Here is a 23,351-nt window from a genome sequence, read left to right as displayed (position 1 = left end):
TATTTTTGAACTTCATGTGCCCTGTGATGGACAGTCTCTAAGCAGCCTGAGAAACCACTAGAGGTCGTTCAGCCCCATCTGGCAACGCACAGTGGAACTGTGTTCATCCAGGATTCTTGCCTGAGTTTTCAAGGTGAGCTCAGGAAATGTTGATCATTTGTGAACACTGGGTTGCCTGGACAGGAAGAGGTGAAGACTGATGCCATTAGCCCTGGCCCTCCTGAATTACTGCTCCCAACCTCCCCTTATGCACAGATGACTGACTTACAGGAGCAGATAAGCTTTTTGGTGTGATAGAAAATCAGAGGAGGGGAGCCTGAGTGGCTCAGTCAATTAAGCGACCGACTTTGGCTCAGGTCATGATCTCACAGTCAGTGAGTTTGAGCCCCGCGTCGGGCTCTGTGCTGAAAGCTCAGAGCCTGGAGCCTGCTTCGGATTCTGTGTTTCCCTCTCTCTCTGACCATCCCCCGTTCATGCTCTGTGTCTCTCTGTCTCAAAAATAAATAAACATTAAAAGAAAATCAGAGGTTGGGGCGCCTGGGTGGCTCAGTCGGTTAAGCGTCCGACTTCAGCTCGGGTCACGATCTCGTGGTCCGTGAGTTTGAGCCCCGCGTCGGGCTCTGGGCTGATGGCTCAGAGCCTGGAGCCTGTTTCCGATTCTGTGTCTCCCTCTCTCTCTGCCCCTCCCCCGTTCATGCTCTGTCTCTCTCTGTCTCAAAAATAAATAAAACCTTAAAAAAAAATTTTTAAAAAATCAGAGGAAAACTTCCTTCTAAATAAATAATTTTTACACGCTCTGACTCAGTTGCTTCCCTGCCACTTTGCTGTTGACGTACGCACTATAAAACGTGAATGATGCAGGTTAGAAGTGAATTTTAGCTTGATTTCACATTTTTGCAAGTTTCTTGTTTAGTGACTTATTATGTATGCCCTACTATTGTGTATCTTCTTAGCATTTGTGTTTTACAAATATGTCTGATGGTCCAGTGTGGTGATTTTTTTATCATGAGGTATGAAATGAAAGAGGAGAAGTTTAGGACTATGGACAAATCTGGTAGTGTTAGTAGTAAAGAATTACAATGTACAAAGGCAGCAATGGCTTCAGCAATATTGAGAAGAACTTAACCACAAATTACAGCCATTTGACAAGTAAATGAGCTCATTGTTATCAATTAGTATCTCAAAGCAAATGGTAAAGGCTTTTATTTTAAAGGTCGCATACAGTAAAAAGGCTCAAAGAGCAAGTTATTTGGTAGCAGAACTTACTGTCTAGAAAAGAGAACTTAATGCCAGCACATGAAATTAGTGAAATACTAGTACATGATGCCAAATGAAAGTTGATGTACCGATGATGTCACATGATGCTGAAAAGCTGTTTGTTTATTTGTTTGTTTGTTTGTTTGTTAATAAATTGAAAAATAAGGGTGCCTGGCTGGCCCAGTCAGAAGAGCATGCGACTCTTGATCTCCGGGTTGTGAGTTCGAGCCCCACGTTGGGTGCACCTGGGTGGCTCAGTCAGTTGAGCATCTGACTCTTGATTTCAGCTTAGGTCATGGTCCCAGGGTCATGGGATCAAGCCCTGTGTCAGGCTCTGTGCTGAGCGTGAAGCCTGCTTGGGATTTTCTCTCCCTCCCTCTCTCTCTGTCCCTCCCTGCTTTCTCTCTCAAAATAAATAAACATTTAACAAACAAACAAACTGAAAAAAAAAACCCAGGTATTTGTCTAGGCTGATGAGTCCATGATTTCACCTATAAATGCTATGCTATATAGTACATGTAAGATTTGTAAGGGATGGTGATAATCAAGAGAATTTTCTGTGCTGCGAACAGCTTTGACAAACAAAGAAATAAACAGCCAAGCTATATTTAGCATTTTCTTCATATATGGACTCAAATGGTCTGTCTTAGAGAGACTGTCTTAGTGTTTGAACTGATGGTATTCCCATCAAGGATTTGCTCCATAAGACTTTTCACTGCTCTTGTTAAAACAAACAAAACACAACCCAAACCCAACAAACAAAGGCTTGGTGTTGTCATACATATCGCTTTCTTCACAGAGAGGCGCTGGTGCAAAAAACTCTTGGAAGGAAAATCAGTGGTGCTACAAAATGGTTCACTGTATGAAACAAAGACCGTTTTACTTGAGAGTGTTTAAAAAAACTGTGTGATATGATCCAGAATTCTACTTCTGTGTACGTACCAAAGAATCGAAAGCAGGGGCTTGAACCTGTACCTGAAAACCCATGTTCACAGCAGCATTACGCACAGTAGCCAAAGGCGGAAACAACAGAAATGTCCACGGACAGATGGGTGGATAAACAAAATGTGGTATGCACATGTAATGGAATGGTACTCAATCTTAAAGAGGAAGGAGCTGTGGACACCTGCTATAACACTGATGAACCCAGAAGACGGTAAGCTAAGTGAAATAAACCAGACACAAAAGGACGAATATTGTACCCTTCCACTTGAACGAGGTACCCGGAATAGGCAAATTCAGAGGCAGAAAGTTGAAGAGTGGTTATCAGGGGCTAGAGGGAGGGGATAAAGGGGAATTATTATTAAAAAGGCTACTTTCCCTTTGGGAAGATGAAAAGTGGGGATGAAGAGTGATGATGGTTACACAGCATTGTGAGCGTACTCAACACCCCTAAATTGTGCACTTAAACACGTTTCACTGGTAAATTTTGTTACACATATTTTACCATGGTAACATTTTTTTAATTTTAAAAATTAAAAACGAAAAAAACCCTGTAAATTCTGGGAAAAAGAGCACAGAAAATCTCCCGTCACATGTAGAAATCTGGTGGCTTCACACTTTGAACATGGGTCCATCAGGAAAGCACTCATTTGGTCGGGGAAAGCTGCTGAATGAATCTACAAGATGGGTTATCTTATCTAATTGGTGAGGACTCCTCCAATTAGATTGCCTCCTAATAGGAATTTATATGGGACACAAATGTCTTCCCATTCTGTGAGCATTTTAAGAAGCCATCCATACACCTGTCTCCCAGACCATCAAGTTATCAAGTTCTCAGTTGTGTTTTTTCCAAGTCTCTGCAAATGGCCAGCCCATCATACACTGCTCATGAGTGCCTATAAGTCTGCACCTCGGGCCCTCTTTCCTTCCCACACAAAGTGGATAGCATCTGCATTGCCCAACGTTCTGCCCACTGGGAGGCAGACATTCTGCCCACCACTTTCCAGGGCCGCCCGTGAATGGGGTTGTGGTGAAACAGCTGACCACTTCTGGCTGTCACTAGCCTACTGTGCAGAGCCTTCTGTAAAGCAGGCTTGTACTTTTCCTTCATCCCCTTGAAGCCTTTGAGTATAAACCAAGGGAAAGGAAGGGAAACAGTAGAAGGAGGTGCCATGGGAGTCTGAACCACCTGCTCATGTGGTTCATTTGTGCCTTCTGGATCTGCTCGGGCCCAGGATCATATACACCGCTTCAACCTCTAGTGGGATGCAACTGTGAAAATCCAATTTCATGAGTCTGCGGGCCAGATGACACCCGCAGAACATTTGGGTTCCAGATCAGGCATTCAGTCTTTACCGAGTCCCAGTAGCAAGCCAGAAGCTGCCTTTTAGAATGTGGAATAGTCATTAGTGGAGGATAGCATGGCCGACATTCCAAAGGTCTTAGCTGCGATGCTCCCATTGGGGGCTTCGCGTGGGTCTCCGCGTGGCATCTATGGCCGACACCTAAGCTGGGCAGCTTGCATCACAGCCCGGACTTTGGAAGAGACTTTCTTCAATCCAAACCAAACATGGTCGGATGTGCAGGTTACCTACTAAATGAGTCAGAACAGCATGCCCAAACATGATACGTGCGGGCTCCAAAACCCAGAAGGCGCATTGCTCCTTGCTCCTCTTTCTTCATGATGCATAGTGGAAAGGGCAGCAACTGGGGTCTCTCTTCAAGACATGGGCAACATGCTCCAGACCTCTGGGCCCTTAGGAACTTTCCTGATGTGCCAGGTCCTCGAACTTCCACAGGGTTTATCTCTGGCACACATATGTCTAAAGCACACAAGGTGTACCTTACTCTTTCCTACGCTCAGCATCCAGTTAACATACAGTGTCAACGGAGTTTATCAGCATGGTGTTCTCAAGACCGTCAGAGTCCCTCTGGACCTTGCGGTTTGTGGGAGGATGGCCTAAGCCACCAGGGTCAAGACAGTAAGATACTGATATAACAGACACTGATGCGGCAGATACTGTTATCCCTGCTATGGACACGCAAACTCATTTTCCATTCTCCCGGGAATCTAAAAGAAAGCATTTCCTTTCTTATATATTTGCTTTCATATACCAGTTGTTGGCGTTTATATTGATTTTCTGCAATAAAAATATCAAATATAGGGGCGCCTGGGTGGCTCAGTCGGTTGAGCGTCCGACTTCGGCTCAGGTCGTGATCTCGCGGTTCGTGGATTTGAGCCCCGCGTTGGGCTCCGTGCTGACAGCTCGGAGCCTAGAGTCCGCTTCAGTGTGTCTCCCTCTCTCTCTGCCCCTTCCCCGCTTGTGCTCTGTCTCTCTCTCTCTCAAAAATAAATAAACATTAAAAAATTTTTTAAAGCTGTCAAATGTAGGATTGCAGCTGTGATTAACATTGCCACATCATTAAGTTTGCTTTTCTCCTGTCAAATAGGTAAGTGACTTGCCTGTCTCAAGTCACTAATGGTGGCCCTGATCTCTGCACTTTCTCCAGCTTTGGTACTGTTTTGGGTTTATAACTTCTCAGGGCTGGGAAAACAATTCCAGGGGTTTCCTTTTGCCCCGCCCCCACTTTTTTTTTTTTTTTTTTTACTATAATAGCTCACACTAGAGCAGCAGGAAACCATTGAAAGATTCTGCCAGCTACTGAGCATTAATATCACAACAAATTCTGGGATGGGGGAAATAACTACAGCACAAATCTGAGGGCCTTAGGAATGTGGCCTTTAACCTCTAAAGGCCTCCAGTGCTAATTGGTCTCCATGGGTAATAATATTTGAATTAACATCTGAGACTACAGTGAATTTGTACAGTGCCGTTGTAGTGAATCTGGAACTATGTTTTCCAGACTTCTCTTCCCTGCATAGTCCTGACTTAGTGTGGCCCACAAGTGAGATTTGATGCAAGATTTGGAAAGTGGAAGTGAAACAGGAGCTATATCCTTTTTCCACTAGGAAGGTGGGTGTGGGGGCACCAGACATAATTTGCAACTCATCCACAATGATCCTTATCATTTAGGGGGTCACCTTGTTGGCGTGGGGCAGCGTGGTCTACAGCTCCTCTGGCTTATGCCAGATCCTCCTTCAACTTCTGTCACTTAAAAAAAAAATTCATGTTTCTTTTTGAGAGAGAGAGAGACAGAGCATGAGTAGGGGAGGGACAGAGAGAGAGAGGGAGACACAGAATCTGAAGCAGGCTCCAGGCTCTGAGCTATCAGCACAGAGCCCTATGCGGGGTTCGAACTCATGAACCACGAGATCATGACCGGAGCTAAAGTTGGATGCTTAACCGACCGAGCCACCCAGGCGCCCCATCTTCTGTCACTTCTGTTCTGGTGCAACTATGGCTTCCTGACAGAGTGCCCTCTTCTCCTGTAGGTCACCTGAATCATCAAAGTTGGAAGCTTACACGCAGAGAGGAACTGATGTGGGTTCTGGTCTATCCTGTGGGTCTAGCTCAGCCTCACAAGTGCCAGTTTGTTCTTACTGCCCCCACCTTACATTCATCTCAACTGCCTGCCTACCATATTTTGGCTCCAGTACCAGATAAAAAGACACCAGTCTTATATAATCAGCTCTCACAATTATGTAGGGTCTCATCCTTCTAAGACATCTTCATTGTATATAATCACTCCCAGTAATTCTGTTTCTCTGATAAAATCCTGGCTGATAGAAAGTATCCCTTTTAAAAGTAATTTTGAAAAAGTCATTTTAAAAGAAACACAAACTGGGGCGCCTGGGTGGCTCAGTCGGCTAAGCGTCTAACTCTTGGTTTTGGCTCAGGTCATGATCTTGCCATTGGTGGGTTCGAGCCCTGCATCGGGCTCTGCACTGACAGCGTGGAGCCTGCTTGGGATTCTCTCTCTCTCTCCCTCCCTCTCTCTGCACCTCCCCTGCTTGCTTGCTTTATTTCTCAAAACAAATAAATAAATAAGCATTTAAAAAAAAAAGATACACAAACTGCCATTTTCTTTGTTAGAAGAAACTTTAAGTTTAGTCCACGTCTCTTGTCTCTTTGTAAACAAAGGTAAATAAATCAATGTCTCTGTAGATTTCTTATCTTAACAAAGCACTTTGGACAGGTTTTGTTTTGGTTTGCTTCTTAGCAGTGCTGCATGAACACAGAATCAGGAACAGCTCCTTTGCTTGAAGAAAGAGGGGAAGGTAGTGTGATAGATTGAATGTAAAAATCGCCCCCTCCTTCTATCCATAATGCCCCTTGAAATGGGACTCTACACCATGTATTATCCCACCCCTTAAATCTGGACTGGTCTTGTGACTTACTTTGGCCAATCAAATATGGCAGAAGTGATAGAGTGTCTCTTACAAGCCTCAGGACAGTTTTGTTTTTCTCTTGCTTTCTTGAACCCACACTTGGACAATGAGAACATGTCCAGGCTCATCTGCTAAAGAGAAGAAAGACCATATAGAGCACAGCTGAATCATCTTGGTTGAGGCCATTCTACAGATCTCAGCAACCATGCCAGCTGGCCATGGACTGTGAGTGAGCACAGTTGAGGTCAATCAAGCCCAGCCCAGATAAGCAGTACCACCCAGATGAACAATAATGTAATGAATAATAAGTCTTTTAAAACCTTTATGTTTTGGAGTGGTTTGTTACACAGCACATTGCTAACTGATACAGGAGCGTGGGAAAAGGGACATGTTAAAAGAATGGGTAGGAACTCTCCAGGTGGATCAAAAGAGAAAAAGCATTGTGGTCAAAGGGGAGATCATGTGCAAAGAATGGAGGTAGGAATAGGCCCATCAGATTTTAGGCAGTGGTGTGGTGGTAAATGTTTAACACCATCTCTCCATGTTCAGTTCTGATGTGAATATGGGTTGATATTTTTGTTGTTGTTAATGAGAAACAAACTTTTTCCACGGAAGACAAAATAGTAAACATCTTAGACTTTGGGGGTCAGAGAGGCTCCATAGCCACTACACAGCTCTGCTATTGTTGTACAAAACAACCACAGAATAATAGGTACATGAATGAGTGTAATTGTGTTTCAATAAAACTTTATTTACAAAAATAGGTGATGGGCCAGATTCAGCTTGTAGTTTGCTGAACTCTGGTCTAGATGACCAACAAAACAATGAATCAACTTGATTTGTAGTGTTTGTTGACTTATAGTGTAATTATTCCTACCATGGCTGATTTTACACTAACCATTTTAACATTTGGAAGAAATGTGCAGTAAGTAACGCACCATTCTACCACCAGGCAGATAAGCTAGACATAGATAACCTTAAAAACATAAGCAATAGTAAAATATAGCAAACTAACTAGAAAGTAGTGGGTTGTCAGTATTTATTATTTTTGCTCTTAAAAAACCCAATTTGATGATAAGTCTATAGAATTTAATAACTTAATTTAAATATTTTATTTTGGGGGGACACCTGGGTGGCTCAGTTGGTTAAGTGCCCTACTCTTGATTTAGGCTCAGGTCATGACCTCACCATCGTAAGATCGAGCCCTGTTGATCTCAGCAGATTACTTTTTTAAAGTAATCTCTATGCCCAATGTGGGGCTCGAGCTCACAACCCACAACCCACAACCCCAAGGTCAATAGTCATAGGCTATTATAATTTAATTTTTTTTTTTAATTTAACGTTTATTTATTTTTGAGACAGAGAGAGACAGAGCATGAACAGGGGAGGGGCAGAGAGAGAGGGAGACACAGAATCTGAAACAGGCTCCAGGCTCTGAGCTGTCAGCACAGAGCCCGATGCGGGGCTTGAACTCATGGACCGCGAGATCGTGACCTGAGCCGAAGTCGGCAGCTTAACCGACTGAGCCACCCAGGCGCCCCCTTAATAATTTAATTTTAGTCTTTAATGTAATTTTATTGTGTTCAACAACTGGCTGACAAAATTCAGCTTTCAAGAGCCAGTAAGAGTCAGACTTGGCATACCATTGCATTCAGAGAATGGTGTATAATCTGATGTGGCTGGAACATGATGGGGGTAGAGGAGTAATGGGAGATATAACTGAAAGGTTTTTGGGTAGGGGGATCAGACTAGGCTGGGCCCTGTGGGCTGGTAAGGAAGGCAGTGTTCAGATGGGGGGTGATAAGATCAGGTTGCTTTAAGAAGGATCACTCTGGATACAGAGAGGAGACTGTGTTTGCTGTGAGCAGCCTGAGGCAAGTAGGTCACTTAGGAGGCCATTGACATAACCATAGAGAAACTGATGGCTTGGACCAAGGCAGGTGTTGTGGTGAAGGAGATGTGGGTAGATGCTAGCTATACAGGAGTCAGAATCTGTAGGATGTGGTGACAGGTGGTATGGGGGAAAGTGGGAGGGAGACGCTAAGGAGACCCCAAGGACTGAGACTTGAGCATGTGCTTGAATGGACCGCCAGTCCCTGAAACTGAGAGCACTGGAGACGCTGGTTTGAGCAGAAGGTGAGATGTCTGGTTTTGAACATAATGCATTTGATGAATCTGGGGAACACTGAGGAGGGGAGTTCTAGGCTGGACTCAAAGTTGGGATAGAAGACCCAGGATCCTGCCTCTTGTGTTCTCCAGCTCATGGGACGGTCCCCACTCTATCTCTGCCCTGGCTCTAGGCCACCTCTGGAAGCCACATGTCCACTCTGGGACTCAGGCTTCCCATTTTTTTTTTTAAATTTGAGAGAGAGAGAGAGAGAGAGAGAGAGAGAGCGAGCAAGCAGCGGAGAGGGGCAGAGGGAAGGAGAGAGAAAATCTTAAGCAGGTCCACACTCAGTGTGGTGACTGAGGCAGGGCTCAGTGCCATGACCTAAAATCATGACCTGAGCCAAAATCAAGAGTTGGATGCTCGAACGACTGAGTCTTCCCATTTGTAATGGGGTATTAGGCTCTGACTCCTGCTCCCCTGTTGCTTGAGTGTTGGGAAAACCCTATGAGATTTGTATGGCAGTGGAGAGTGGGGATGGAGGAGGCTGGTCTCATCCTGTCCTTTGCCCACCTGAAGGTGCAGGGGAATCTTTTGGAGAGGAGAGGAATGGCCAGCCTGGGCCCTCAGATTCCTGCAGCCGTTCTGGGTCGGAGGAGCAAATGTCAGGTCTCTGAGATTGAGAATGGAAATGCCATGCTCACCTCCCTCCCCCGTAAGGCCTCTCCTTCTCCCATCCTTCCTCTCATCTGGGTGCCCCCCAGGGGCTGCCCCTCCCCTCAGGTGCACAGCCCTGCAGTCCCTCTCTGCTTCTCTGGCACAGCCTGAGAAGCTGCCCAATCATGTTGGCAGGTTGCCACCTTCACCTCAGGCACCCAAAGCGCTTGGGCCCTCTACGTCTGTCTCCCACTCAAGCCTGCTCTCAGGAGGCTTCTACAAGGAGGCTCTTGAATAGAGCCAGCTGGGACTCCTGAGTGTGCGTTTGATGGGGTGGGACAATGGATTCCAGTGACAGGGTGGTTCTTGGGAGTTCAAGCCCTCTGGGTGCTGTCCTGGTTCAGCCTCTCCCGGTCCAGTGAGCCTGGACACCACACCTTTTTGTACCTCAGTTTCCCCTTCTGTGAAAGGGGGATAAGAAAAACACCTCTTTCCCAGGGTTGGTGGAAGGATCGAATGAGTGAAAACACATAGGCACAGAGAAGAGCACCCAGCCCATTGTAAGTGCTCAGGAAAGTTAGTTGGTGTCCCTGTTCTTAGCCATGTCCCTCTTCCCAGTAGCATTTGCAACTGGAGACCCTTCTCCTGCCTGTTTCAGTGACTCCTCTCCATCTACAACAGAGGTCCCCACCTGTGTGCTGCTGTGCCAGCCAGGAAGGGACTGCAGATGGCGAGAGATCATGACCCCTCTGCTCTGGGGACAGTCCGGCCTCCCCTGAAGCTCATCTCAGCCATTCCATTCACTCCAGAGTCCCACATGGGACAATCCAAACTTCCAAGCAGGACATTCAGGGCCTTTCGTAAGTTGGTGCTGGTGTGCCTTTCCCACCGGGGAGCCCAGCACTCCCCGGCTCACAGAGGCCCCAGCTTTCTTACACCCAGTGCACGTGTGTGGTTCTCTGCGGGTAGCTGCTTACACACCTGTCCCAGACCTTATTGTGAGCTCCTTGAGGCAGCGACCACATTTCACCCACTGCCCAGCCCTGGAAATGTGTAGAGTGGGCACAGAGTGGGTAGTACCACATGCGTGTTGATGGAAGAAGGCTCTTTGCAAGGCATTGGGACCCAGGGGCTGTTCCCTGTAGCTGAAGCTGGAGATGTTTGATCAAGGAGTCCCAGAGGGCCCCTCCCCACCCCACCCCACCCCACCCCTGTTTAGTCACTGAAGGCTAATATTTGATTTGGTGCCTACTTAGGGTCTGCCTTTGCTTCTACAGAGAAACCCTCTTCCAGGACCTGATGATTCCAGATGCTTCCAGTTAGTTCTTGAATCCTGAATTGTACTCTCTGCTGAAGCGGGGCAACGTTGATTAGAAAAAAAAAAAAAAAAAAAAAAAGGCCCACCAGCCTGACGGTCTGGGAAGGCAGGAGAGGTCTATCAAGACAGATCTTACAGGCAAGTCTGAATTTTCCAGGAGGGCACAAGACAAGGTGAAGGATGTTCTTGGGAAAGGCATGATCAGAGGCTAGGGCCGGAGGTGAACAGTAGCAGACAGGCACCTTCTTGGCCTGGGGGTCAGTCCATGCTTTTCTTAGGATAGACGACTTTGAGTCGAGTACAATTCTTTACTGCTGCTTAACGCCCGAAACCTAATTATGGCTTTGCGTGTCTGTATTCTTTTGCCTTTTCCAGAGCTCTACTGGTAAAAAGTGGGGTGCGATAAAAGCAGCCACTTTTCAAGCCCGGAGACTGTCATCCAAACTGTCAGCTAACCATTGCAATCTCTATTATCCAGACAGGTCAACAATCGTCTCTGTGAAAAATAAAATAAAGAGGAACTGATAGCAATATCTTGGTCCCTTCACCTTACGTTCTTTTGGGGGAAGGTCCTGGAAGTCAGCCTAGGCTAGGGTACAGGAACTTCTCTTTTCAAATGGCAGTGTGATAGCACTTAGGGAGCATAGATTCTGAAGCTACACCGTCCAAGGCTTAGCTGTATGACCCCGAGTGTTACTTAACCTCTCTAAGCCTCAGTTCCATCACCCATAGACGGTACCTATCTCATAAGTTAGTGTATGTTAAAGTCTGTAAACTTTAGTGGCGGGCACAGCACACCGTGTTAGCTATTATTTTTATTACTTGTCCGGATAGGTCAACATAGCTCTAAAGAAAGTAACAGAAAAAGTTGATTCTCTGCTAGTCTTGAGTTCCATTTTATTTAAAAAATTTTTTTGAGTTTAGGGGTGCCTGGGTGGCTCAGCTAACTAAGCATCCAACTTCCGCTCAGGTCATGATCTCACAGTTTGTGACTTCGAGCCCCGTGCCGGACTCTGTGCTGACAGCACAGAACCTGGAGCCTGCTTCGGATTCTGTGTCTCCCTCTCTCTCCGTCCCTCACTGTTCATTCTCTCTCTCCCTCTCTCTCTCCTGAGAGAGAGAGGCAGAGAGAGAGTCCCAAGTAGGCTCTACGCTGTCAGAGCAAGCCCACGTAGGCCTCAATCTTACGAACTGTGAGATCACGACCTGATCCTAAATCAGGAGTTGGACCTTAACCAACTGAACCACCCAGGTGCTCCTGGAGTTTCATTTTAAAGTGCTGGATGGGGCATCTGGGTGGCTCAGTCAGTTGAGCATCCAGCTTCAGCTCAGGTCATGATCTCACCGTTTGTGAGTTCGAGCCCCGCATCAGTCTCACTGCTGTCAGCGCAGAGCCTGCTTCGGGTCCTCCATCCCCCCTGTCCCCTCAAAAATAAATAAACATTGAAGTGCTGGATGTCTTGCTGTGGTGAAGAACACCAGGGGCGGGGAATGGACTTTATCTGAGACAGGGTATCTTCTCCTTGTGGGGAGGACCCGTAGTGAAGTTAGTGACTCAAAAGGGGGAGTTGAGTACCTCCTTACTAGTATGATCCTCCATCTAGCCCCCCGCTCAGCCTGAAGTGTTCCCCTCTACCCAGCTCGTCCCTCCTTCAGTTTACATGTCCCACTCCAGTTCCAATGTCTCCCCATGAGCCCCATGAACCCTATCTGCCTTGCCCACCTATGTCCCCAAATTAGAGACGACGTTCAGTACGTGGGGCTGAATTGAATGGAAAGGAGTGATTTGGATTTTCTCAAATGAAAAATAAGTAGAGCTGAGGTGGCCAGTCTGCACCAGTGAGCCCAGTCAAGAGGTTGTTGAGAATTGTAAGCCTCTGGGAAGGGCGGTGGAGGAGCTTGATTGAGCCTGGGCCCCTTCCTCATGGGGACCGTCACAGCTGCTATTCTTGGGCATCTGCCTCATCCTCAAACGTGGGAAATCTGGCTTTCAATGACTGACAACCAACCTGTACCTTTTGAAAGTATTTTATTAAAAAAAGAAAGAAAGAAAGAAAGAATGAAAGAAAGAAAGAAAGAAAGAAAGAAAGAAAGAAGGAAGGAAAGAAAAAAAGAAAAAGAAAACCCAACCAAACAAAAAACCCAACCCAAGAACTCTTGGTTCTGGGAGTCTGGGAGCAGCTTAGGTCTTTGGGGAGGGTGGAACCTGGAAGACAGATGGTGTGGGGGGGTCTCTGACCCCTGAGAGGAAGAGCAGCCCGGGAAGCTGACAAAGCAGCCTTTCCCAGGGCTCAGCCTCCCTCTGAGGCCTGGGCTCACCCACTTGAAAAAAGACAGGTGGGGCTCAACCCACAGAAGGCGGCAGGGTGGGCAGTTCTTGGTCAGGCCTCAGACCTCTTGTCAAAGTTACCAACCAGTTAGGAAGGAGAAGAGGGTGGCCCGGGGCTCGATCGGGCCTATCAGCACCCACCACGAAGATGGGGTTCAACCCACCCTAGGGAGGCAGGCTCAGGTTGGGAGACAAGGCCCCAAGTACTGAGCAGAAGAGGCCCCGATGAGGCGCATGGCCCGGGGGCAGTCCCAGGCAGGACTCCGGGCGGGCAGGGTAGGATCCAGACTCTTGAGAGCTCAGTGGCCCTGGAGGCCGCGGGGCAGCGCCCGAATGGGCCGCGGCGGCGGATTGTCCAGGACCGGTTCCGGCCGGGCCCGCACGCCGCCCCGGCGCTTTTGCTTGCGCAGCAGGTAGCTCGAGTACTGCACCTCGGGCATGGCCAGCTTGAGGCAGGTCTCGGTGGCTGGACCGGCGCCGCCGCTGGGCAGGTCGTAGCCCATGATGTCCACCTTGCGGCTGGGCTGCCACGGCTGCAGCTGCTTGGTGCGGATCTGCGCGGCGGGCCGCAGCACGGGCTCCGCGCCGAAGCAGCGCCGCAGCAGGCGTTCGCGGGCCTCGCGCAGCTCGCGCGCCTCGCGCTCCACGCACGCGCGGCCGGCGCTCGCCACGCGGCGCCAGAACGTGGCGTTGAAGTGGTCGTAGAGGCCCGCGTCGAGCGCGTTCCAGGTGCGCGCGGCCCGCGCGAGCGCCGCGGGGATGGCGGCGAGGCGCGAGCTGGCGGCGCGCGCGTTGAGCTTGGCGTAGAGCACGTCGTCCAGGTCCCAGGCCAGCAGGCGCCGCAGCAGTACCAGCGACTCGTCGAAGTACTCGGCGATCATGACGAGCGAGAAGACCTCCTCCACCTGGCGGATGAGGCCGGCCAGGTAGGCGGCGTCATCGCGCGGGCTGCGCTCGTTGTCGCCGCCCAGGTCGTAGGCCAGCGTGTTGTGCGCGAACATGGCGAAGTGCTCGCCCGCGCGGTAGTAGGCCTCGGGCGCGCGCAGGAAGGCCTCGAGCGACGCGTTGGGCACGCGCCGGAAGGCCGGGCAGTACTGGTTGTAGTAGCTGAAGAGCGACTCGAACATGGCGGCCGGCTCGCGCAGGATGGTGACGTAGACGGTGCCGGGCGGCATGAGGCGCTCGAGCTCGGCGCGGTCGAAGCGCAGGTGGCTGGCTAGCACGTGCGGTGGCCGCGTGGCTGGGTGCACGAAGTGTGCCGAGAAGTTGCGCGGGTAGCAGAACTGGTGCTCGCAGCTCGGGTGCGGCAGGGCCACCGTCAGGTTGTGGCGCTCGGCGAATCGGAACAGGATGTTCTGGACAGTCGTGCCCGCAGTCTTGTGCGTCTTCAGGAAGGCCACAGTCATGTGCTTGGGGCGGGGCGGTGAGTCCCGCAGAGGCGGGCAGCTCAGAGGAAACAGCTTGGGGTACCTGCAGAGTTCGGGAGGTGGGCGGGGGGCGGGGGGGGGGGGTGGAGGGTGTGAGAGGGATGCTTCTCGACCCCTGCCCCTCCCCAAGGATGGTGAGATGGGCCACAGAATGGTCCAATCCGGACTGTACCCATGAACCAGTAGAGGGATATGCCAGGCGGCCTTTAGTATGACGTCACCCCAGTGATCCCTGCTGGCCTCTGGGTATTCACGCCCTTGTGTATTTCCCTCCCCATGAGTATGAGCAGGACTTGATGCTGCTCGGGAATAGAATAGGGCAGAAATGATGGGATGCCATTCCTGAGATTACATTATAAAAAGACAATGGCTTCTATCTTGGTCTCTCTCCCTCTCTCTGGGATGACTCATGCAAGGAGAAGCAAACTGCCATACTGTAAGCAGCTGTATGGGGAGGCACCGGGCGACAACAGTCCCTGAGGAACCGGGCCTCATTCTTTCAGCCTGCTTGAAGAACTGAATATTGCCAGCAGCCACGTGAATGAGCTTGGAAGGGGAGCATTTCCAATCAGACCTTCAGATGAGACTGCATCCCTAGCAGCCAGCTTGATTGCAATGCCATGTGACCTTGAGCCAGAGGAACCCAGGCAATCCACACCTGGATTCCTGGCCCACAGAAGCAAGATAATAAGTGTTTTTAAAATTATTTTTAAAGTTTTATTTATTTTGAGAGAGACTGAGAGAGAGAACATGAGTGGGGGAGAGGCAGAGAGAGGTAGAAAGAGAGAATCCCAAGCAGGCTCTGCACTTTGAGCACAGAGCCTGATGTAGGGCTTGAACCCATGAACCCGTGAGATCATGACCTGAGCTGAAATCAAGAGTCCAACGCTTAACTGACTGAGCCACCCAGATGCCCCAAGATAATAAGTGTTTGATGTTTTCAGGTGCTAAGTTTTGAGGTAATTGGGTTACACAGAAACAACCAATACAAGGACAGAGGCCCTTGGAGATCTTTGAGAAAGTCTCCTCTACACATGTAGAAACTGAGGACCAGAAGGAGAAAAATCATTTACATTGTCTGGCAACTAAATAAAGTCACCATATTCTCTCGTTCTCTAGCTTTTTTCGCATTTTTACTCTTTGGCTTCTCATCTTGTAGGTGAGTGGCACGGGTTTTGAGGCAATCTATTTGATTCGTGATTCTGTTAGATTCTCTGGAGCCTCATTCATTCAATAAGTCTTTTTTTTTTTTTTTTTTTTTTGAGCATCTACTATATGCCAGGCACTGTTCTAGGTTCAAGAAATATGCTAATAGTATAAAAACCAGACAACAATCCTAGCCTTCATGAAGCTTTCATTTGTTTCCTTATTCCTGAAACAAGGGTGTTTGGGATGACAGGTGACCTGTAAATTCCCTGCATATTTTGAGTTACTATTGTTTCTTTTCTATCCTAAGCATCATGTAATGAGAACTCTAAGCAGCTCTGAGAACACCACTGAGATTTCCTATCTGTGGCCCGTTTGGGCTCAGGATAATATCTACACAGATGCCCTACCAAAAGACCGTTAAATCATCCAACAAGAACTGGGCCTATTCACACCATTCTTATGGGCAGACCATGTAGAAAATGGGAATGAGGCCCTGAAGGGTGCAGGGACTTGGTGGGTTCACACAGTGAGTCATGGAGCGGGGTAAGGGCTACTGCTAGTCATCACGTATCCTGTATCACGGGGAGTAACTGGGTCACCCATAGCATCATCCCCATTTTGTAGATGAGGGAACAGGCTCAGAAGAGTGAGGGGATTTGCCCAGCACAGCATAAGTAATGAGAAGTTGTTTGCAGTCCTCTGGGGAGGCACTCAGAGTGTGATGCCACGGGCAGCATTTGGACGGGATTAGAATCCCAGTTTAAGTCACTAACTCTAGGACTTCAAGCAACCTTTCAGTGAAGACCAGTGCCTGCCCAAGCAGGTTGTGTGGATCTAAAGAGAATATATAGAAAGCACAACTAGAATAGAGAGAAGGAGGGGCGCCTGGCTGGCTCAGTCAGTGGAGCATGCGACACTCGTCTTTGGGGTCATGAGTTCAAGCCTCATGTTGGGCATAGAGCCCATTAAAAAAAAATAAGTTTAGAAAAATGGAAGGAACAAAGCCCAGCAGAAGACAGACCCTTCCGGCAGATAGAAGGAGTAGGAAGGAGAGTTCCCAATTCCGTTGCCCACCAGGCAAGAATGCAGCTCCCCTGGGTCCCGCCCATGCGGTGAGGCCCTGCCCCCTTACCAGCTGAGCTGTGCCCCCTGGTGGATGAGGAGGCTTAAGGTGCTGCACCCTAGCACCAGCAGCAGGATTTTTCTGCGGCTCATCATCTTGGAGGCCTGCTGCAGGTGCTGGAGGATGGGTGGCATGATGGGGTACCCACCCCTGGACCAGCCGGGACCTCGCTATCCAGGACTCCCTTCGCCAGCACTCATGGGGGCTCCTGGGGCTCTGGTAGCAGGGCCAGTATTCCTGAGAGGCCTGGCAGGAGAAGGAGGCAAACAGGTTTGCGGCGGGCAGAGGAGATGGACTGTGGGCCCCAGCAGGACTGGTGCAAAGGAGAGCTCCAAAGGGTGCGGTGCGCAGAGAAGCCAGAGAAGATCGGATTCCTACCTCCCGTTTCCAAGACCCTATCTCGGCACCCTCTAGATAACTTAGTCTTGGGTGGAATTACAGGCTCTGGGGTGTGGCCAGCCCTTCAAGCGGTAGCCACTCCTCCCTGGAGCCCTGTCTCAGCTTCTCCGCCTGGCCCTAATTTGTCTGTCTTGTGGTTATTTGTTTCTGTCTCCCCGCCCCCAGTAGACTTGCCTTAGCACCAGTGCTTGGCTTAAAGCACAGAAGTCTCAATTCAAGGTCTCCCTCCTCCAGGATTCCTTGCCTGACTGCTTCAGCCAAGAGTTGGTCTTGACTCCCCAGAGACCGAGCTCCTCAGAAACCACTGACTGGACCTGTATCTTCTCGAGTCTCTTGACATGCGTAAGGCATCGATACTGCCGGCTTACTACATGTACCATACTAGTACATACTTAATGCCGTTTAATCCCCACACACCCTAACACAGGCATTATTCCCCATCTTATAGACAAGGAAACTGAGGCTCTATGACATGGTGCTACTCGTCCCTGGTCACACAGTTGTTGGCAGAATCAGGATTCAGACCTGTTCTTTCTGGTTCCAAAGCCCATCCTTCTAGATGTAATGTGTGCTGCTTCCACAGAACACGGATTTCTCCATCCCTGCTCTGGACTCTGGTAGTTCTACATGTTTCTGAGCCCCGAGCCTTCCTAGCTGGGCTCCTGCCCTGAGGGCCCAAGACCAATAAATCCATGAGAGAAAGAAAGGAAGGACTTGAAATCCCAGAACCCTATCTGGATTCCATCCCTAGACACCTGAAACCTTGGCCACTTTGTCAGCTGACTCTGCAGTGAGAGGTGCCTGGCCAAGGCCGTGACATGGCAGCCGGGGAGAGGAGAGAGGGGTGGGGTGTGGGGAACACAGAGGGGCTCCTGCTTGTTTCCCCGCTGAGATTCTCCAGAAGAAGATGGGCCTCCATCCCAGGTGAGTGGCAGGAATGAGAGGCAGAAGCAGGGAGGGCCTGTTTTCCAGCCAGTCACCTGTCTCTGCACAAATGCCTTGGCTCAAGGGCAGCCTGGCCTTTGGCAGTCCTGGTGGAAAGACAGCTTCAGCAGCAATGTCTGTCTCCCCACTAGGGTGGTGTCTGTGTCTCAGGGGCCTTAGTCTCCAGGTCTGGGTTCAGCATCAGCCTCACATTCACACCTCTCGAAAGGGGAGAGGGAGCCTGGAACCCTATGGGCATTTGCACGTATGTGGAACTAGGACACCTGGGTCCCAGGAGGGATGAGGTAACGTAAAAACTTTTGACCATCACTTCCTGCTGGGGCCTAGAGCTTGGTTTCTAGTTCCTCTTCTTTACCACTACCTTCCCCTCTCCTCTCATTAATCCTGGATTACATTTAAACCTGCTCGGGTGGAATGATGTGATGGTTAGGCCTTTCCTTTCTCTCCAGGCCGCATCACCTGGTTTCCTCCACCAGCCTGCAGACAGACTTAATCTGCCTGGAGCCGAGGGGGGTGAAGGGTCCACCACAGAGGGCAGCCAAGGGCATAGCAGAGAAAGCCTAAGGCCCTGCTGTCTTTTCAAGGATTGTTAAGGGCAGAGAAGGGCTGGCTATGCGAGGGTGAGGAAGCCTACAAGGGAAGTCAGAGCCTGTGGCCTCTGGCACTCGTCTTGCCTAGAGGATTTGGTGACAAGATGGGAGTTTCCCAAGGGGGCAAAGTGGGAAGTCAACCTATTCACATCACTGCTAAACTCGCTAAAACTATTCTATTTTCAGAGGACTCTGGGTCAGCCAAGGAGGTCAAGCCCGGAGAGAGCGCAGCAGGGACTTTCCCTGGGAAGTGCTTCAAGCAGGCCACACAGAGAAGGACAACAGGGTGCTTGGTGGTCTCCTCCGTCCCACTCCCCTCCATGTCTTAGCCCTGGGGACCCAGTCAGCCAGACCCTCGTCTAAGGTCCCCTTGAAATAGGGCATCGTTAGCGCAAGAACTTCATGGACACCACCTCTAAGGTGGGCACCGGTTTCTGCTTGGCCACCACCAGTGTCGGGACGCTCACTACCTTCAGATACAGCCTGGTCCGTTTCTGAACAGCCTCAGCTGTTCAAAAGTTGTTTCTGGGACAGCTAGGATCAGCCTGCCACTATGAGTGCCCTGCTCAGCCTGCCCCCTTCCACCTTCCATCTACATGATTGCTAGTGTTGCTGTCCTAGACCACATGGATCATTTTTCTCCATGACAGACCTTCAGGTATTTGAAAGCAGTAACCTTGTCTCCTCTGGGTGGGCACTCGGCCAGGCTAAACATTCCAGGTCCTCAGAGAGGGTGCTGCTTGGACACTGGAAGCGGCCTCCCTTCCCTTGCCAAGTTCTCTCCATGATGTCTCCTCTGGAGATGGAGTCAGGGCACTGGCACCCGGGGAGGGGGCTGGCCAGGGCTGGATCTAACCTCTGTAATCTCCAGGCTGGTGTGGGGTGGGTGGTGGTCTCCTGGGGCCCTGGCTCCTGCTCCTTGTATTCTTCAAACTCCTCTGCCTCCCCTGTGTCTTCTCCATGGAGAGAGTTTCCCTCCGCCGTCCCAGACAGGTCAGGATGCCCAGCCTCATCAGAATATCAGTGCTAATTTTAGTCAGAACAATTTACCTCAGGCTGCTGCCTGGTTTTGCAAATTGCTTTCCTTTCTCCAGGGAACCAAAGGAAAAAATGGTATAGCTAGGCAGAGCTTTGAAAACGGGCTTGGACACCCACCCACTCCCAAATGAGCCCTTTTCTCTCTCCCCTCCAGCTCTAGGGCCAATATGGGTGCTCTCAGAGGGGGAGGGTGTCCCGGCTTGGACCACCAGCCCTGACCATTGGGTGACCTGGAGACTCCGTCCTTACTAGAGCACGGCACAGCCCGGTGAGCAGGGAAACTGCCCAGGGCACTAGAGAGGAAGGGGCTGAGGGCTGAGGGGGCTGCCGATTAGTGGCTCAGGAGATCAAATATCTTTCCACCTCTCTCTTTTCCTTCCTTTTTCCTCCCAGCCTGCTGCCAGGTCCTCCCCAGCCCCCTCTCCTTGCCATCCGCCCCCACGTCATCCCTGCCTCCAAATTCCCTTCATCCTTCTCTCTCCATCACTACCGCCCCTTCAGCCCCCATTCCCTCAATTTCATCCCCACCTACCCCAGGGATCCGGTCACTAGGATCTGGTCACCACAGGGGATAGGCCAGACTCGCCCTCTCACCCCGGCTTCTCTCGTTCCCCAGGGGGTAGAGCGCCCCCCGCCCCCATGCTCTCCAGGCACCAGGCCCCCGCGACACTCTCCTGCCTACCCCTCGTCCGTCCCCTGTCCCGGCCCGGTCCACCCCAGTCCCCCTGCCCCACGCCGGCCACTGCAGTACTTACGCCGCGGGCTCTGCCTCCGACCCGGGTCTGGGGTGGTCGCCGCTATCTCTAAACCCTTGTCCCGAAATCCAATGCGGATCGCAGGGCGCCGGGGACCCTGAGCGCCGAGCGCCGGTTCGCTCTCCTCTCCGAGCCTGGATGGGATCAGGTGGCGACTCCGCTCTCCTCTCCGCTCTGCCCGCCGTCCGCCCCCCCATCGCACACCGGAGGCGGGGCGGGGGCGGGGGCCGGCAGCGTGCAGGGGAGGGGGAGGGGAAGGGGAGTGGGAAGAGGAGGGGGCAGCTCCGACTTGAAGGCTGCCCAGGAACAGTCTCCGGGTGGCGTCTTCGGATGCGGGCATCGCCCGGCAGCCTTGCAGAGAGATTCAGCAATGTGGCCAGCATCTTGCCCTCACTCTACAGAAGGGGAAACTGAGGCCTGGAAGGTATCTGGATACTCTGGCATTGCTGGACATTCCTGGGCTCTATTGGGCGACCTTGGCCTGGTGGGTCCTAGGGGAGTTAGAGACACGGGTACCTTTACCAGCACCCACATACTACCTCCCTCCTCTTCTCTGTCCACCTCCAGCAGAGAAGCACAGCTTCAGCCTGGGGACTGGTCCCATTTGCCCTCCCACCCCTGAAGACCCTTTCCTTCCAGCCCCTGAGGCAATCCCCTTGCTGCTGACCCACTCCTACCCTACAGCAGGACTCCAGACTCACTTGTTCCTGACCAGAGCCTTAGCACTTTGTACTGGGAATCTGAGAACCCAAGTTCAACCCTTGTTGAACTTAAGACCCAGAGTGAAGAGCCAACTCAGTGGGCCTGGATACTTTCAGCTCTAGGATAGAGAGCTGTTCTTGGAGCTGCTCGGAGACTGCAGAGGTGATAATGTGTGAAGGCTCTGTGTAAACTCCTGTGTGTCTGTGTGTGGGTGTGCCCGGGTGGGGGGAGGGGGTGGTCCTGAATTTTCTACTCCCTTCTTAGACCCTAACTCCTACCACCTGGAGCTGGGCAGCAGCACCTCTCAAAGTCATGGCAGATACCAACAGCCCTACATTTAGTTCATTGGTTCTCATGGACTTCTGCTTTCTCCTACCCTCTTGACCTATTAGGGCAAGAGCCTGGAGCTGGGACAGCCCGCCAAACTGGGACTGGAAGGAATTGGATTCCATTCTAGCCCCGCACAGGTAGCTATTGTGCAAGGATCCTTGTTAAGAGGGTGAAGGGAATGGGGACTCTTGGAATCAGGAGAACTGCTTGTGGTCCCAGTTTGGCCTGTTGGGAATGTCAACTTCTCTCTGCCCCTCAGTGACTGCCTCAGCACAATGGGAGGTTCTGTCCTGCCTGGGTCCCAGAGCTGTTATAATGAGGTCCCACTTGTCCCTTTCTGGCCATAGCTACATTACCTCCTCACCTATCAGACTTCAGTTTATCTTGTCTCAGAGACCCCTATCACCGTCCCCAGCACATACACATGTCTAGGGCCCTTCGGCCTCAGGTGACCTGCCAGCAGCTCTCCAGTTACGGGAAGCAGAAAGATGCTTCCTTTGGGTCAGAATGGCTCTACCTGAGTGGGCTGACGTGCTGGAGGGGAGAATACCACGTATTTCTTCTGTCCTTTCTGGGTTTGGCTTTTCCTTTGGGAGTGTCAGGAGACTGGGGTGGTGATGGTGATTTTAAGAGGAAGGATCAAGGCTTGGACAGGAGGAAAGAGAATTTCCTATCCAGGGCTAGGATGTGAGCAGCCTTCCTGGCTCAGTCCTTTTGTTTCTCTTGAACCCACCTTCCCTAGACTCGGCACCCCATTATTTTTTCCTCGCCCTCAGCTACTTCTCTTTGGGGGGGGGGGTCAGTCAATGACATGGAGCATGCTAGAAAGAAGATATGAAGGGTGTGGGTGTGGGGGGAAAATGAGACCATTTTATTTGAGTTTTCCAGCTCACTCGCCCAACACCACACACTCACACAGGCAGTGAGCCTGTCAGTGAGAGGGCAGGGCTAAAAATGGGAAGGGGACCTTCAGAGCTAGTGGCGGAGGTGAGGACAGAAACTGAATTGACTGACAGATTAGGATAAGGAAAGGTGGGAGTTGGACAGGCAGGGGGCATCTGCACATTCCTCCCTCAGACGCACAGGCCACTGGTGGTGGCAGGGTAAGTGAGGCAGCGTCGACTCCTCTGGTAGGCCGGTGGGGATGAGGGGACAGAAAGTCCTCAGTTCATTTTCGGGACTAAAAATTACGCAAATCCTGTTGCCCGAAAGACCGGTTCGGTTCCCCCCCCCCCCCATCAATCATTACGATGCAGCTCTTGAACGCCAGATGTTGCGAGACAGCAAAAAGACTAAGTCCCTGATCACGTTCTTGCGGAGGAGGTGGAGAAAAGGGGGCGAGGCTTTAAAACAAATGGTAGATGTTTGCACATGTTGTGGGAGCTCCAAGGAAGGAAAGGAAAGCGGGAGAAAGCTTAACGGAGACATTTGAGCGGAACTGGAGAAAGCTTAACAGAGACATTTGAGCGGAACTGATAGGTGGAAAAGGGGCTTTACTGTGGCCCTTCCCCCGGGTCGGCAGCTGGAGCTCAGCCCGCTTCTTTCCCGGCTCCGATCCTCTTTCAGCCCATTCATCCCTCCGTGGGCCGGGGGTGGGCGGGCAGACAATCAGATACTGTTTTATCACAGGCATCGGCTGCAACCTCCCGCTTGGCGCCCGCAACCCGCGGCCGCCGGGGAATGAGTCCTTTAGGACTCCCTAAGGAACGTAAGCGTCCGGGCCTCTCGCGCCAGAGCTCGGAGTCGGGCCGGAAGGCTGATCTGCGCTTGGGCGGGTCAGACGCAAATAGCACGCCTTTGGGCGGGGTCATCTTCGCCCATAGCCCCGCCCTCGTTCCAGCCCCAGTGTTCCCCGTGCTTCAGCTCGGATCCAGGCTCCCGGAGTCGGACCCTCGGAAAACGGGACCCGAGTACTACGACTCCCAGAAGGCTTCGCGGCCAGGCCGCCTGGGGACCTGGGGATCCGGAGGGGCCTGCCAACCGTCCAGCGGA

General features: G+C 51.0%; 1 protein-coding gene across 1 annotated transcript; it reads right to left on the bottom strand.

Annotated features, from left to right (window-relative positions):
* Positions 1-12,631: 12,631 nt before the first annotated feature.
* Positions 12,632-20,551, bottom strand: GAL3ST3 (galactose-3-O-sulfotransferase 3). Its single transcript, XM_053899431.1, has 3 exons — positions 20,328-20,551; positions 16,610-16,846; positions 12,632-14,371 (listed from the first exon to the last, which is right to left on the bottom strand). Exons 2-3 carry the CDS (start codon positions 16,732-16,734, stop codon positions 13,201-13,203), a joined length of 1,296 nt encoding a protein of 431 aa, XP_053755406.1. The 5' UTR covers positions 16,735-16,846; positions 20,328-20,551; the 3' UTR covers positions 12,632-13,200.
* Positions 20,552-23,351: the final 2,800 nt, after the last annotated feature.

Source organism: Panthera pardus, unplaced genomic scaffold, assembly GCF_024362965.1.
Source record: "Panthera pardus isolate Hobbes unplaced genomic scaffold, ASM2436296v1 HiC_scaffold_12, whole genome shotgun sequence".
Classification (NCBI taxonomy): Eukaryota; Metazoa; Chordata; class Mammalia; order Carnivora; family Felidae; genus Panthera; species Panthera pardus.
Note: the sequence above shows the minus strand (reverse complement) of the source record. Positions and strands in the feature narration are given on the sequence as shown.

Excerpts from the sequence above, each read along its gene's own strand:
- GAL3ST3 (XM_053899431.1), bottom strand. The coding sequence starts at position 16,734 with ATGCCACCCATCCTCCAGCACCTGCAGCAGGCCTCCAAGATGATGAGC. Across the intron at positions 14,372-16,609 it reads CAGGGGGCACAGCTCAGCTG|GTACCCCAAGCTGTTTCCTC; the intron begins GTAAGGGGGCAG and ends CGAACTCTGCAG.